This window comes from Centruroides sculpturatus, unplaced genomic scaffold, assembly GCF_000671375.1.
Source record: "Centruroides sculpturatus isolate CEXI.00-Female unplaced genomic scaffold, Cexi_2.0 scaffold816, whole genome shotgun sequence".
Classification (NCBI taxonomy): Eukaryota; Metazoa; Arthropoda; class Arachnida; order Scorpiones; family Buthidae; genus Centruroides; species Centruroides sculpturatus.
The window spans coordinates 176650-188670 of record NW_019385183.1 but is presented as its reverse complement, the minus strand read 5'-3'; the positions used below and the strand labels follow the sequence as shown (position 1 = coordinate 188670).

At 30.5% G+C, this 12021-nt stretch overlaps 1 protein-coding gene across 1 annotated transcript in view; it reads right to left on the bottom strand.

Moving 5' to 3' along the window:
• LOC111635861 (lipase maturation factor 1-like) overlaps positions 1-12021 on the bottom strand; it is a 50603-nt gene that overhangs the window by 24644 nt on the left and 13938 nt on the right. Inside the window, exons 4-6 of the mRNA XM_023380977.1 lie at positions 3519-3529; positions 3290-3438; positions 478-543 (exon numbers count right to left, since the gene is read on the bottom strand). Coding sequence (XP_023236745.1) covers positions 478-543; positions 3290-3438; positions 3519-3529 — 226 coding nt within the window. The remainder of the gene's footprint in view (positions 1-477; positions 544-3289; positions 3439-3518; positions 3530-12021) is intronic.

The following is a 12021-nucleotide window of genomic DNA, read 5'->3' as shown; positions in this document are numbered from 1 at the left end:
CGTTTTCCTGAAAATTTAGGAGACACCAGTGAAGAACAAGGTGAAAGATTTCACCAGGATATTAAAACTATGGAGGACTGCTACCAAGGAAGATGGGATACGCATATGATGGCAGATTACTGCTGGAGTTTAAAAAGGGATTGCTCCAAAATACATTCATGAAAGTCACAGAAAAGAAGCTTCCTCAATGTGTAACTGTTTAGTTTTATTGATGACTTTTTCCTCTATCTTTGTATAGAATAATATTTGCATAATATAATAATAAAAATTCCGTGTTTAGTTTTTTTACTTGATCCATGGATGTAACTTAAGATATTGAAATGTATATTTCGCTAAAATGCTATATCTTAAAAATTAGAGCTCCTAAGCAAAAACTAATGCCATATTTGAATTCAGGACATCAAATTCATATGAAATCAACTCAAAATATCTGGGCACCAAAACCACTGTTGACCTGTGTTATATATAAATTTATACCTCGTAATGATAGTTCATGCAAGTTAGATTCAGCCAACATCTGTCGCCTCGAATCTTGATCAGACCCTAAAAAAGCAACAAGAAAAATAACATTATTGGTACCTAACTAAATAAAGATCAATAATTAATTAAATGTGATTTTGAAATTAAAACAATGCTTTATTTTTTATCCAGTCTTAAAATACTACAGAAAGCTCAAAATTACCTTTAGTATACAAAAGGTGGTTCAATGTCTGTCTGGAATTTCAGTAATGGCAATGAAACTGTGTGTGTTACATAGTCCCAATTTATACAAGAAATTCTGAAAATTGGAGATGTATCAGATAAATTCGGAGCTGTAGTATGATGACATACAGCAGTACAGCCAGAGAAGCAAAACTGAAGTGTTTAACATATTTGCTTTAGTAAGCAAAGCTTTTCAGACTGTAATGAACATTGTTGGACAAAATGATATATAGGATTTTAAATTTAATATATCAAGATGATTTGATTCCTCTGGAGTTAGAATGTTTGGAACTTCCTATCAAGACATATTTCAAAAAGGAGAGCATCAGCTCATTTGGCAATGCCTTTAAAATGATTAAAACTGCATTACAGAAAATCTTCAATAGATATTCCATATAATAAATTTGGGTGAAAACCAAGCATCTTAAAATATGTACAAAGAATGTCGATCTGATAAATTGGGATTGTGCTCGGGTCCTGCTAAAATTTCCAATTTTATTTCTTTAGATACTTTCCCTACACACACATACATCATTGTTTTGGGAAACAGTGCTATCCGAGGCATCCTTCAAACGGCCGAACGACTGATAATCACGAGGCAACAAATCAGAACCGTAGGTCGGGCGATCCAATTGCCCGACAGAGTCCATCGACCTCTACCGTGCACACGGCCAAGCTCCAACCCTATTAAAAGAAAGACTTTTCTATTCCATAGACATAGCATTGTTGCCAAAATGACAAGAGAAGTCAGTATAAAGGAGGAAGAAATACCTAGAAGAACCTAGAAAAAGAAATAAATTGGAATATGTAATATTACTGAAATTTCAGACAGAAGTTGAACTACCCTCATACATATTAAAGATAGAAAGAATTTAATTAAAAACTATTAAGGTGCTTTTTCTATAAAAGAAATTAACATTTCATTCTATTAAACTGATATTGTATTTTGGTACATTTGCCAAACTTTCAATTATTATTAAATGAAATGTGGTTACCACAGTATGTTCAGGTCATATTTTTTTAGAGTTATGTATTTTTTTAAACTTTATTGACTTTAATCTGAAAATGAACAAAAATAGCTTTATTCACTGGCAATTTTTTAATGTTTCAATTTATTTAACAACTCATTTTTGTGTTCTGCACATTCAAACTTTTAAAACTATTTAGACTTGAATATACAGTTTTTATATAGTAAATGTAAGATATTCAAATTTTGTATTTTATATATGCTATTCTAAATAGTTTATAACTGTTCAAATGCATGTGATTCAAAAAAGTGAGTTCTTTAAAAAATGAATAACATCTTTCATTGAAAATATTTCTGCTGGATAAAGACATTTTTACATAGTGGTATTCCAGCTTTGTTTTCGTAATTTTGAATAATATAATATATTCGTAACACACACAATATTATTTTGAAATGTTTGGAGACATTATTTTGTTTGTTTAAATTGGTGGTATTCAAACTGTCCCAAGTTATACCAAACCTGTAAAGATATTAACAAATTTATTTTCATTATTTTTACTAAAAATATTGAAAAATAAGGTTTGGTTTATACAATTTTGCCACCTTTTTCTGATTGGTTTGTGTTCGTAAATAATCGTATTATATATGAATCGATGAAATGCTGTGATAATTTAAATCGCCGTAAATGTTGAGCTTTTTTAAAGGCTTTGAGCAGACTGCATTATATCGAATCAGCATTAAGCGAGGCAGCGTTTTTGAGAAATATCTAACTTGAATAACTTCTAACATTTTAAATAATTGAACAAAATATAGACTTTGTATGCCATCCTAAAATTTAAAAACTTGTTACAAATACATAGATTATGAACTAGAGATGATGATGATTATACACAGACGATTTTTTAACCTTAAAAATTATATAAAATGTATAAAGCTCAAATATGATGAGTCAGAGTAAATAAGAACAAGCTTATGTTACAAAACAAACTATACTGTGTTTCTAAATCATAATCTCTCAGAGAATACACCTGTACCATTCCTGATCACTATTTAAACGAGGAGGAAAAAAAAAAGCCAAAATCATAAATTTAGATAATTCTACTTTTTTTTTTATTGGGAAAATCTTATAATCAATATCTCCGTTTCTCTATTTTTGGTTTGAATTTTCAATGATGAAATGATAAGGAGACATCATTATACTTGAAATAATGTAAAAATTTAACTATATTAATAATAAAAGTTATAATCTGTATTCAATCAGAGTCCGAATTTCCCAATTTGTGTTTTATAAAAATAGCCGACAATTGGCTAGCCGCCGATTTAATGCATTTAATTTAGAACACTAAGGTAGTCGAGAATATATAAGATTCTCTAAAAAAATTGCCACTACTATAAATTTAAGCCCTACAAGAATGGGGTTCAAATTTAGTGTTTAGAGAAAAGATATGGACAAATAAATTCCAAAGGACACCATCGTAGCTAGTTAAGATCATAGAATGAAACAAAGGAATATATTATTGTTCCATAGTTTAACTAATAATTAAACACTATGATGAGAATTTTTATTCTCAAATTACTAGACTCTGTCGTCGAGTTTAAGTAATATAATAAACAAATTACCGCTCCGATCATGATGCGGAAGAGAAGCCACCTGTAACCCCACACGACGATAGGAGATGGTGGCGTATTCCGGGGCAGTCTCTTCCACGTCCACAAGGGGCAGAAGAATATTGCCAGAAATCCCGTTTCGAGAAGCTGCGATTCCCACCCTAAAAGAAATCATTAAAAAAACAATGTTATTGCTATATACCACATTTATAAGAAAAGAAAAACAAAAATTAACACTTACCAAACGAATACCTATTTTATTTTGTTTTAAATGAAAATCATGAAAAGAGAAAAAAAAACAATCAATTTAAATTATTACTAACAACAAAAATTTTGTAAAACAATCCAATTTTAAAAAAATTATATATTTCTAATTTATTTCGTAAATGTTCTCCAAGCAAATTTCATGTTCAGAAAACACATTTAAAATAGTTAATGTTCCAAATTGAAAACAAAACAACAAAAACTGAATTTTCCAAAAGTTTCAATTAAAAAAAAACTTAATATAAGTTGATTCAAAATAAAAAAAAAAAAAAAAAAACATTTAGAGAAATAATGTTGTTAATGAATTGTGGCACCCGATTATTTATTCTAAAGACAAAACAATAAAATAATCAACTTTTTGCTTTCTTTGCCTCAATAAAATTCTTTTCTTTCAGTTCTTATTGTTAGATATAAGAAACTGGCATAAAACAAAGCAAGAAAATCTAATAGACATAAAAATTTCACGTTAAACTTTTTAAAAATTATTTATAATTCTGTCGTCAAAACTGGACTTTCTTTTTTAACTAACCATGACTTTCAGATCGATAAAACAATCTCCGTTATTGTCTGTTACGGCCGACTAATCATAACGGGAATCGGCTGGGAAAGACGAATGGCACAAAATTACCTGGCAAAAAAGTCCGGATAGGATTGGATCTTATGGCAACAGGAGACCAACTAATCCATATAATGTTTGAAAAATTAAAATAAAAAAATTGAATGGTTTCCCTCGAAATGTAAAATTCCAACAACATTTGAGGAAAAAAAGAAACACATTTTTTTAACTTTTAATTGTCCAAAGCATATTGTGAAATAATAAAATTTACTTGTTTTCATTCAAATCTTGGAGGCTAAAAGTTTTCCTTAAATTATCAATATAAGATTTAATATTAACCAAGAGTTTGAAAATTTCATCTCGGTTTGTCTCTTTGAATAATAAAAAGCAAATATAAAAAACAGTGGCATGACAAGAATTAATGTAGAGCTTCATAATGCTTCCTTGTAACTTCATATATAATTGGGGATTATTTCAGGATTATATCTTTATTTTACTGAATAGTAGTGTTACGAGAAGTTACAAACTAAATTTTAATTTTAATTTGTGGGCATTGGAATTAAATTTCACAGATTTCTTTTTTGTAATAATTCTTACAAAACAATTTAAGAGGTTTCAGGAATGGATCAAAATAAAAACAGGTTAATAAATAAATTTCTTTAAATTTTTCTTTTCAAAAATGAGCAAGTATTTATTGTGAAATCTTCACAATGCCAAGCAGCAACTTTTAATTGTCTTAATTAAAAAAAAAAAAATCACATAACTTGTCCAAACTGAAAGTTTGCATATACTTAATTGGGATCTCTGGTCTTCAAGCTTTCCATATCTGGTCTCGAATTTCATCTCACTCACTCCACTCTCGAGATCAACAAAGGACAGACAACGGCATAAATAGAGACATGCAATATATCCCATCTAGGAACCCCAAGCCCTTAGACCGACAAACTAGATTTACATATTTAAACTTTAAATTAAAAAGAAAATATAAATCATTTGTGTACCTCTGTAAAAACATATATGATGTAGATATGGTCCTTGGGACCCATAAATTTTTTTGCTTCTCTCTTGCAGAATTGTAAATCAGGAAACACAAAATTTTTTGTATGGAGGCTGAGGAGTTCTAGTTAATACTGCCACAGATGTACAAATGACAGCAGAAACATATAGGTCTGTAATTTCAAAATTGCAGTCTAATAAACTCGAGCTTAGATACTTTTCCAAATAGGAAAATGATACAAAGAAACATTTAAAAAATAATTTTTTTTTTGAGATTGTTAGATTCTCTTGTATGAAACTTTCAACTTGCATGGTCGGAACTGCTATTCTTCCAAGGCCATTCTATTCCTCTAGTTCCCTAAATGCCTTTTTTCTTTCCCAAATTTTAAAAGGAAAATGGTTTTAGTGGAAAGTACTTGTACAAGACAAGTCAAAGAAAATTTTGCCCTATCCAAAATGAGCCGATTTTCTATATATTTCCCACATTAAAGAAACCATTGGAAAAGGTGTATTGAAAGCAAAATTTTTATAGATATTAAACAAATTTTTTTATATCCTAACACATCTTTTTTTTAATCCATTCCTGGAAATTTTTGAACACACCTTATATTTTATAATTGATGAAATTGATGGCATTAATGTCACAAAAACATAATTTCATATGTATATCAATTTGTTTTAGCAAAGTGTCTCCCTTATGAAGTATATTAAAAAAAATTGTAAAAAGCTACAATTGTACAAAAAAAGAACTTTAAAATCAATGTATCTTGTAAGTTTAAGATTAAAATTTTGATCAATTTTCTAAAAAGCTTATTTCTTAAAAGTGACGATTAAGTGCTTATTGTTTATACTTACATAGAATATGACATATTTTTTAAAATACAGTACTGAAGATGGAGATTATCCCTTAAATGATTAACGATTAGATACTTGAAACTAATATTTTAGAAGTCAACAATAAACAGTTATGAATTCTTCTACATGTAGAAAAATTGACCCCATGTCATACCTGTTAACATACACCAAACCTTTAATCAAGAAGTCAATTACTTCCAAATTGTCAAAATGTTTTCAAGATTTAACTCAAGAAATATTCTAATTAGAAAAAATTTATTAAAAAACAGTTAAACAATAACCTTTATCCTATTATTACTAGATGAGGTAAAGGTGGTTGTTATTTGACTACAATTTGAAAAAAATTGTAGATCTATAAATTCCCATTTGTGTCTGTCCTTAATCTTGAGAACAGAGTTAGTTAAATGAAAAATAAGACCAGATACAGAAAAAGCTTAGGGGTGGGAAGCCCCAATTAATTGTGTATGAATTTCCGATGCAAACAGCAAGTCGTGTTATTTCAATTCCAAAATTTTCTTCTGTAAGGAGTTAGGTGACAGCATGACTCTGTTGCTAACAGAAAAAGTATTATGTACGAGGGAAAGACACTACTAATTTGAGATGATGAGCATATATTTTAAATTAAATAAATAAAAAATATCTGATTAAAAATTGCAGCCCACCATTGTGATGATGTCACAATAAATAATTGATTGTTCTTTTGTACATTTTTATCCAGTTTGTACAGTATCATTTATTAAACTTATTTTCAGACATCTTCAAATCTTTAAAAATTGCCCTAAATATTATATATAATTTATTATCTAATATTAAATTTATTGTCTCTTTTTTGCTTTCTTTAAGTTCCGCATCCCATTAAGTAATTTAACTTATCCATTCATATATGCCAGATTTCCTATTTACTTCATGTCTGTAAAACTTCGCTTTTACAACAGTTTCCCGTTGTCATGGCTTTCCGTACTTCCAATAATTTGTTGGCATCGGCTCGCTCACCACTTTATAATTTAAGCTTGCTACAAAAATGTATACAGTAGGTGATCGGTTAATGAACAGTTCAGACTACAAACAAATCGTACAACAAACAATTTTGTGAAAGATTTTTATGTTCGGACAACAAACACGTTTGGATAACGATTACCTGACAGAACAAATAAAAGAAGTGATGCTGCATTTAAGATTTGTAAAACTGTATTTTTAATGGAATCTATACATTGTTTATGGAACGAGACTTTAACAGTTGTATATATAACCTTCTTTGCACTAGTTAATTTCTGTTCTCAGAATTTTTGTAAGTGCTTTTCTGAATTTTTTATTTAAAAAACTTAATATTATGGAGCCTAAAAAGAGTGGAGTGTCAAGAACTGTGTTAACTATAGAAACTAAACAAGAGATTATAGCCAAGGCAAAAAGTGGTCAGATGATGTCTGATATTGTAAGCAGATGACTTCAACAGGTCTGCAGTAGATACAATCTTAGCTAAGAAAGATATAATCAAAAAGACTCAAGCAGATAATGGAGTAATGAAAATAGCACCTGAGAAACAAAGATGTGCCATCCATGAAAAAATGGAGAGATTGCTTTTAGTTTGTTATTACATGTAAATAAACATAATAAGAAAGTATATAATTTTTATTTATTTTTTGGGGTCTCCAGAATGAATTAATCAAATTCCCACAAAAATCTATGGTAAATCAATAATCGGTTAATGAACAATTTGGATAGCGAACATGGTGGTCTTGGAATGGATTATCTTCGTTAACTGATCACCCACTGTACTTATTGTATTCTCTTAAATATACAGTAATCTAGCAAGCTTCCAACCGAATTTGGAATCAGCATGATGTGCCTCTCTTATCAGGCATTTTCTTAGTTGTCTTCTTCTCACATCATTCCAATATTATTCAATTGTAATTTCTAACATACTAATCCTTGACCTTATATAATAAAAGTTTCTATTCTCACTTTTTCTATCTTCATTGCATACACTCCTAATAGAATTCAAGATCTAAAACAATCTCTCATTTCTTATTGTCAATTATCCTTCTTTCCATATACTAAGTTATCTGAATCTCTTTCATGCATTTCTTTCATAATCTTACACATTCTCTTATCATCTTTCCTCTTTCCTGATCTTTTAGTCTCTCTTCCCTTCTATTCTCTTTTTCTTTTTCCACCTTGTTCTACACCTTTTCTACAATATTTTTCAGAATCATGACTCTTGAAAACTTTTCTCGACAATCAATTGTAAGGTTAAATCATTCGCGTATGTAAAATATGAAGATTTGAATGGATTGTATTTGTCTGCTATCAAGATATTTCACATCTAAAACCAAAACTAAATTTGAGAAATCATTATGTAATGAAGTGCCTTTAGGGCCATGACTGCTTAATGGTGCCTATGATATTTGTGTGATGAGCTATGTCCAGGTACTCAAAGTGCAAGTTTAAAGGTGTGTTGTTACTATATTTTGTGCATGATATATTTTACAGTACAAAAACATATGTTATAACTTTATGCATATAAGCATTAAGTTATAATATATGTTTTTGTACTGTAAAATATAAAGTTATAACACCAGTATAAGCATAAGAAAAGTTTCAAGTTAGAAGTTAATTTTATAAAATTGTAGAACCAGTCATATTCGATCCTCTGTCAATGCATCGTCATTGTTAAGCACACCCAGGTAAGAATGTACTTGGTGTTTGTCAGTGTAGTGATACTGGACCTCCTCATCCTCAATTGTGGTTTTGTTGGTCCATGTGCAATTCATTTGCATACAGTTATAAAGGGTAATAAGAAATTAGACAAAGGGCCATAAAAAGGAAAGGAGTAAAAGCAGGAAAAGGGATGGTCAGAGTAGGTAGGAGGACAGTAGAGAGAGGAAGAGTGGTGAAGTGGTGGAGTCTGAAAGTGGGATTAAAGATTAAAGTTTTTTTGTGTTACAATATTTGGTTATTCCAGTTCTGTGTGATGAACCAGCAGGACAGAATCCATAATTTGGATCGGGTTCCCAACAGTTGGTTATATTGTTTTTACTTCAGTACAAGTGTTTGCATCTTGCTTTTAGTTATCATTTAATTGTTAATGAGATAACATTATCTATATCTCCAGGAGAGAAAACAAAGTGAGAACTTCAAATGGTATCTATGTTTTTTATAGATTTCTCCTTCCTTCATAACTGTTATGTAATCTCCACTGTCAAGTTTGAAGAGATCATCCTCAGCAACACCTTTTTACAACATAGTGGGCTTGGACGTGCAAATGCCATCTAATAATGTTGTGTTTATAATTATAATGTCTAGTAAATATGTCACATGCAAATTCTGTACTCCCTGCCAGAGTTAAAGCTTTACATAATCTTGATGTTCCTTGTTTTTGTGGAAAACTTCCAGTATCAAAATTTGTTTGTACAATTATTATTTTTACTGTGTATCATTCTTGGATTGATACCAGACCAGTACAAAACCATAAACAGTTTGGAGAAATTTTCTGACAATACGACACTTTATATGAAACTAGCTGTTACCCACGACTTCGCCCGCAGGGGTTTTGCAAGCAAACCCCATTTATATTCAGTATTTCAACAATCATAGTAATTGTTATATAACACCTACTGCTGAGAATCAAACAAACTATTTTCAATTTGATCAATTTTCTGGAATGTTTCCAATCGTTCTGTAATCAAGCCAATATGCAATAACAAATTCGAATATAAAATGATTGGAACATTTGGTTAAAAAAGCAAAATATATATAAAAATATTTATAACAATGTCTGAAATGTTATCAATTTAATACACCTAAGTACTCAATGAAGACTAAATGTAGTTGAAAACAAAAAATAGCATCTAAAATAGTACAGTAGAAGCCATTCTTCCGGTTAAGCCTTAATGCTCTCGCTCTCCCTCTCCCCAGCGGGGGAATTTCAAAAAATCCCTTCTTAGTGTGTGTTTTCAAGATGTACCCTAACTGTGTACCAAATTTCACCTCTAGGTTCAGCAGTTTGCTCTGGGCGATGATGAATCAGTGACTCAGTCAGTCAGAACAAGTAATTTTATATATTTAGATGTATAATAACTTTTTTGCAATAATCTATATAAATTTGAGTGAATGTCTGTTGTCTTCAGGCTTTTATATACTTTTATGTAACAAATGTGGGATAACTCCTGTGACAGATAGAACTATTGTTATGGTATGGACTTCATTCATTTTCCACAGGCACTTTACTTCTTGAGAGAGTTCAGAATATTTACTTATTTTTCTGTATAGCTAACTACTATATAAAGCTGAAAAACTGGGCATTTTCTTTGTCACAGTATGCCAAAAACGGCCACTAGGGCACCCCTAGCTATTATTTAGATTAATTTAAATTAACAATATAAATTATTTTATATTTTTACAATATAATACTCAGTATATTATTATTTTTATTTGTAATTTAGTATGCCCCAATGCTTGCATTGGACCTTTCGACTTGTTTTGTATATTATGTGTATTTGTTGCAGCATCAATGATATAGGTAGTTTTGTGCACTTTGTCAATGAGGATAATATCTGGTGTTACTGCGATGTGTTTTATATGTTATAATTGCTCTGTCAAAATATACTGTAGTTTGTGTGTTGTGTTTTCAAGGATAGTTTGTGGAATAAACTTATAATACGATGTTTTAGTGGTGGCTAGTAAATATTTCTTTGCTATGTACTGGTGAATTATTTTAGCTATCTGGTTATTTCTACATAAATAGTCTTTCTGTGCCAGACTTTTGTGTCCATCTGCATGCAATATGCTGTATAGTTTCTTCTGCAGCATGACATTTCCTGCATGTGCCATCCAATGTATCTGTGATTGTGTTTCCAGTAAGCCTTTGTACTAATGAATTGGTTATTGCAATCATAAAGCCTTGTTTCCCCAAAGAAACTCCCATCTCTCAGCCTGTAGTTTGATTCTGTTTTAACATGTGGCTGTGCAAGATCAGCAGGGTATCTACTGTGGAGTGTTTTTCGCATTCATGCTTGTTGTTCTGTATTCACAGGCTCATTTGTATTCTTCATACTTTGTGTTTCTTAGGTTTAATGGTGTATAATTACCATCAGTCTGGACAATGTATAGTATAGTGATGATAATTATTGTTTGGTATGGAAGAAACTTTGTAGTGAATCTATCTGTTTCCGAAGAAGAATTTTAATGTCAATAAGACCTACCACCCTCCAGTTGTGATAGGATAAGCCTTTCCTTAGCTGATTCGGGATGGTGCAGTGTATTATACTTAGTGAGTATTGTTTGGGTTTTACAGTTGAGGTACTCAAGATCTACTGAATGGTATCAAATGAGTAGGTGAGTAGTAGAATAGCATATGTTAATGGCTTTTATTAAGTTTTTGGACTTTGTTTTTTTAGTACTGATTTCAGTTTGTTACAACATGGTTTAGTAAGTTCTGTTTTTATTTTTTATGTCGAATTACTTTGGTCTGGTGAAACCTCAAAAATCTGTAGGTTTCTCCTTCCTTCATAATTGTTATGTAATCTCCACTGTCAAGTTTGAAGGGATCATCCTCAACAACACCTTTTTCAATGTGCAATGTTTTACATTTATCTATGATAAATTCCATCTGGATATCATGAGAGAAAGTCTGTATAATCTTCAGGAGTTTGCTTAGTTTTGTGCATTTGGGAGCATATATCTAAATATCATCCATGTAAAGAAGATGTAAGAAAGTGCTATCTGTCTGTCTATGTTAAGTTATATCCAATTTGTGTGCTAGTAAGTGTAGTGAATAGAGGGTTAATGGCCATGCAAAACCAGAGTGGGCTAAGGGAATCATTCTGGAATATACCTTGTCTTATGAGAATTTGATCTGTTACAATTTTAGTGTTATTGTGATATAAGTGTAATGTGATTTTCCAATGCTGCATTATAGTAGTTAAAAGTGTAATTAACGTGGGGTGTATCTTAAACAAGCTTAATGTATGGAATAACTAAGAGTGTGAAACACTGTCATAAGCTTTCTTGTAGTTATGTATGTGAAGGTTTGTGTGTTTTTGATGGGCATGTCTTAGTATTAATGAGTCAGTCA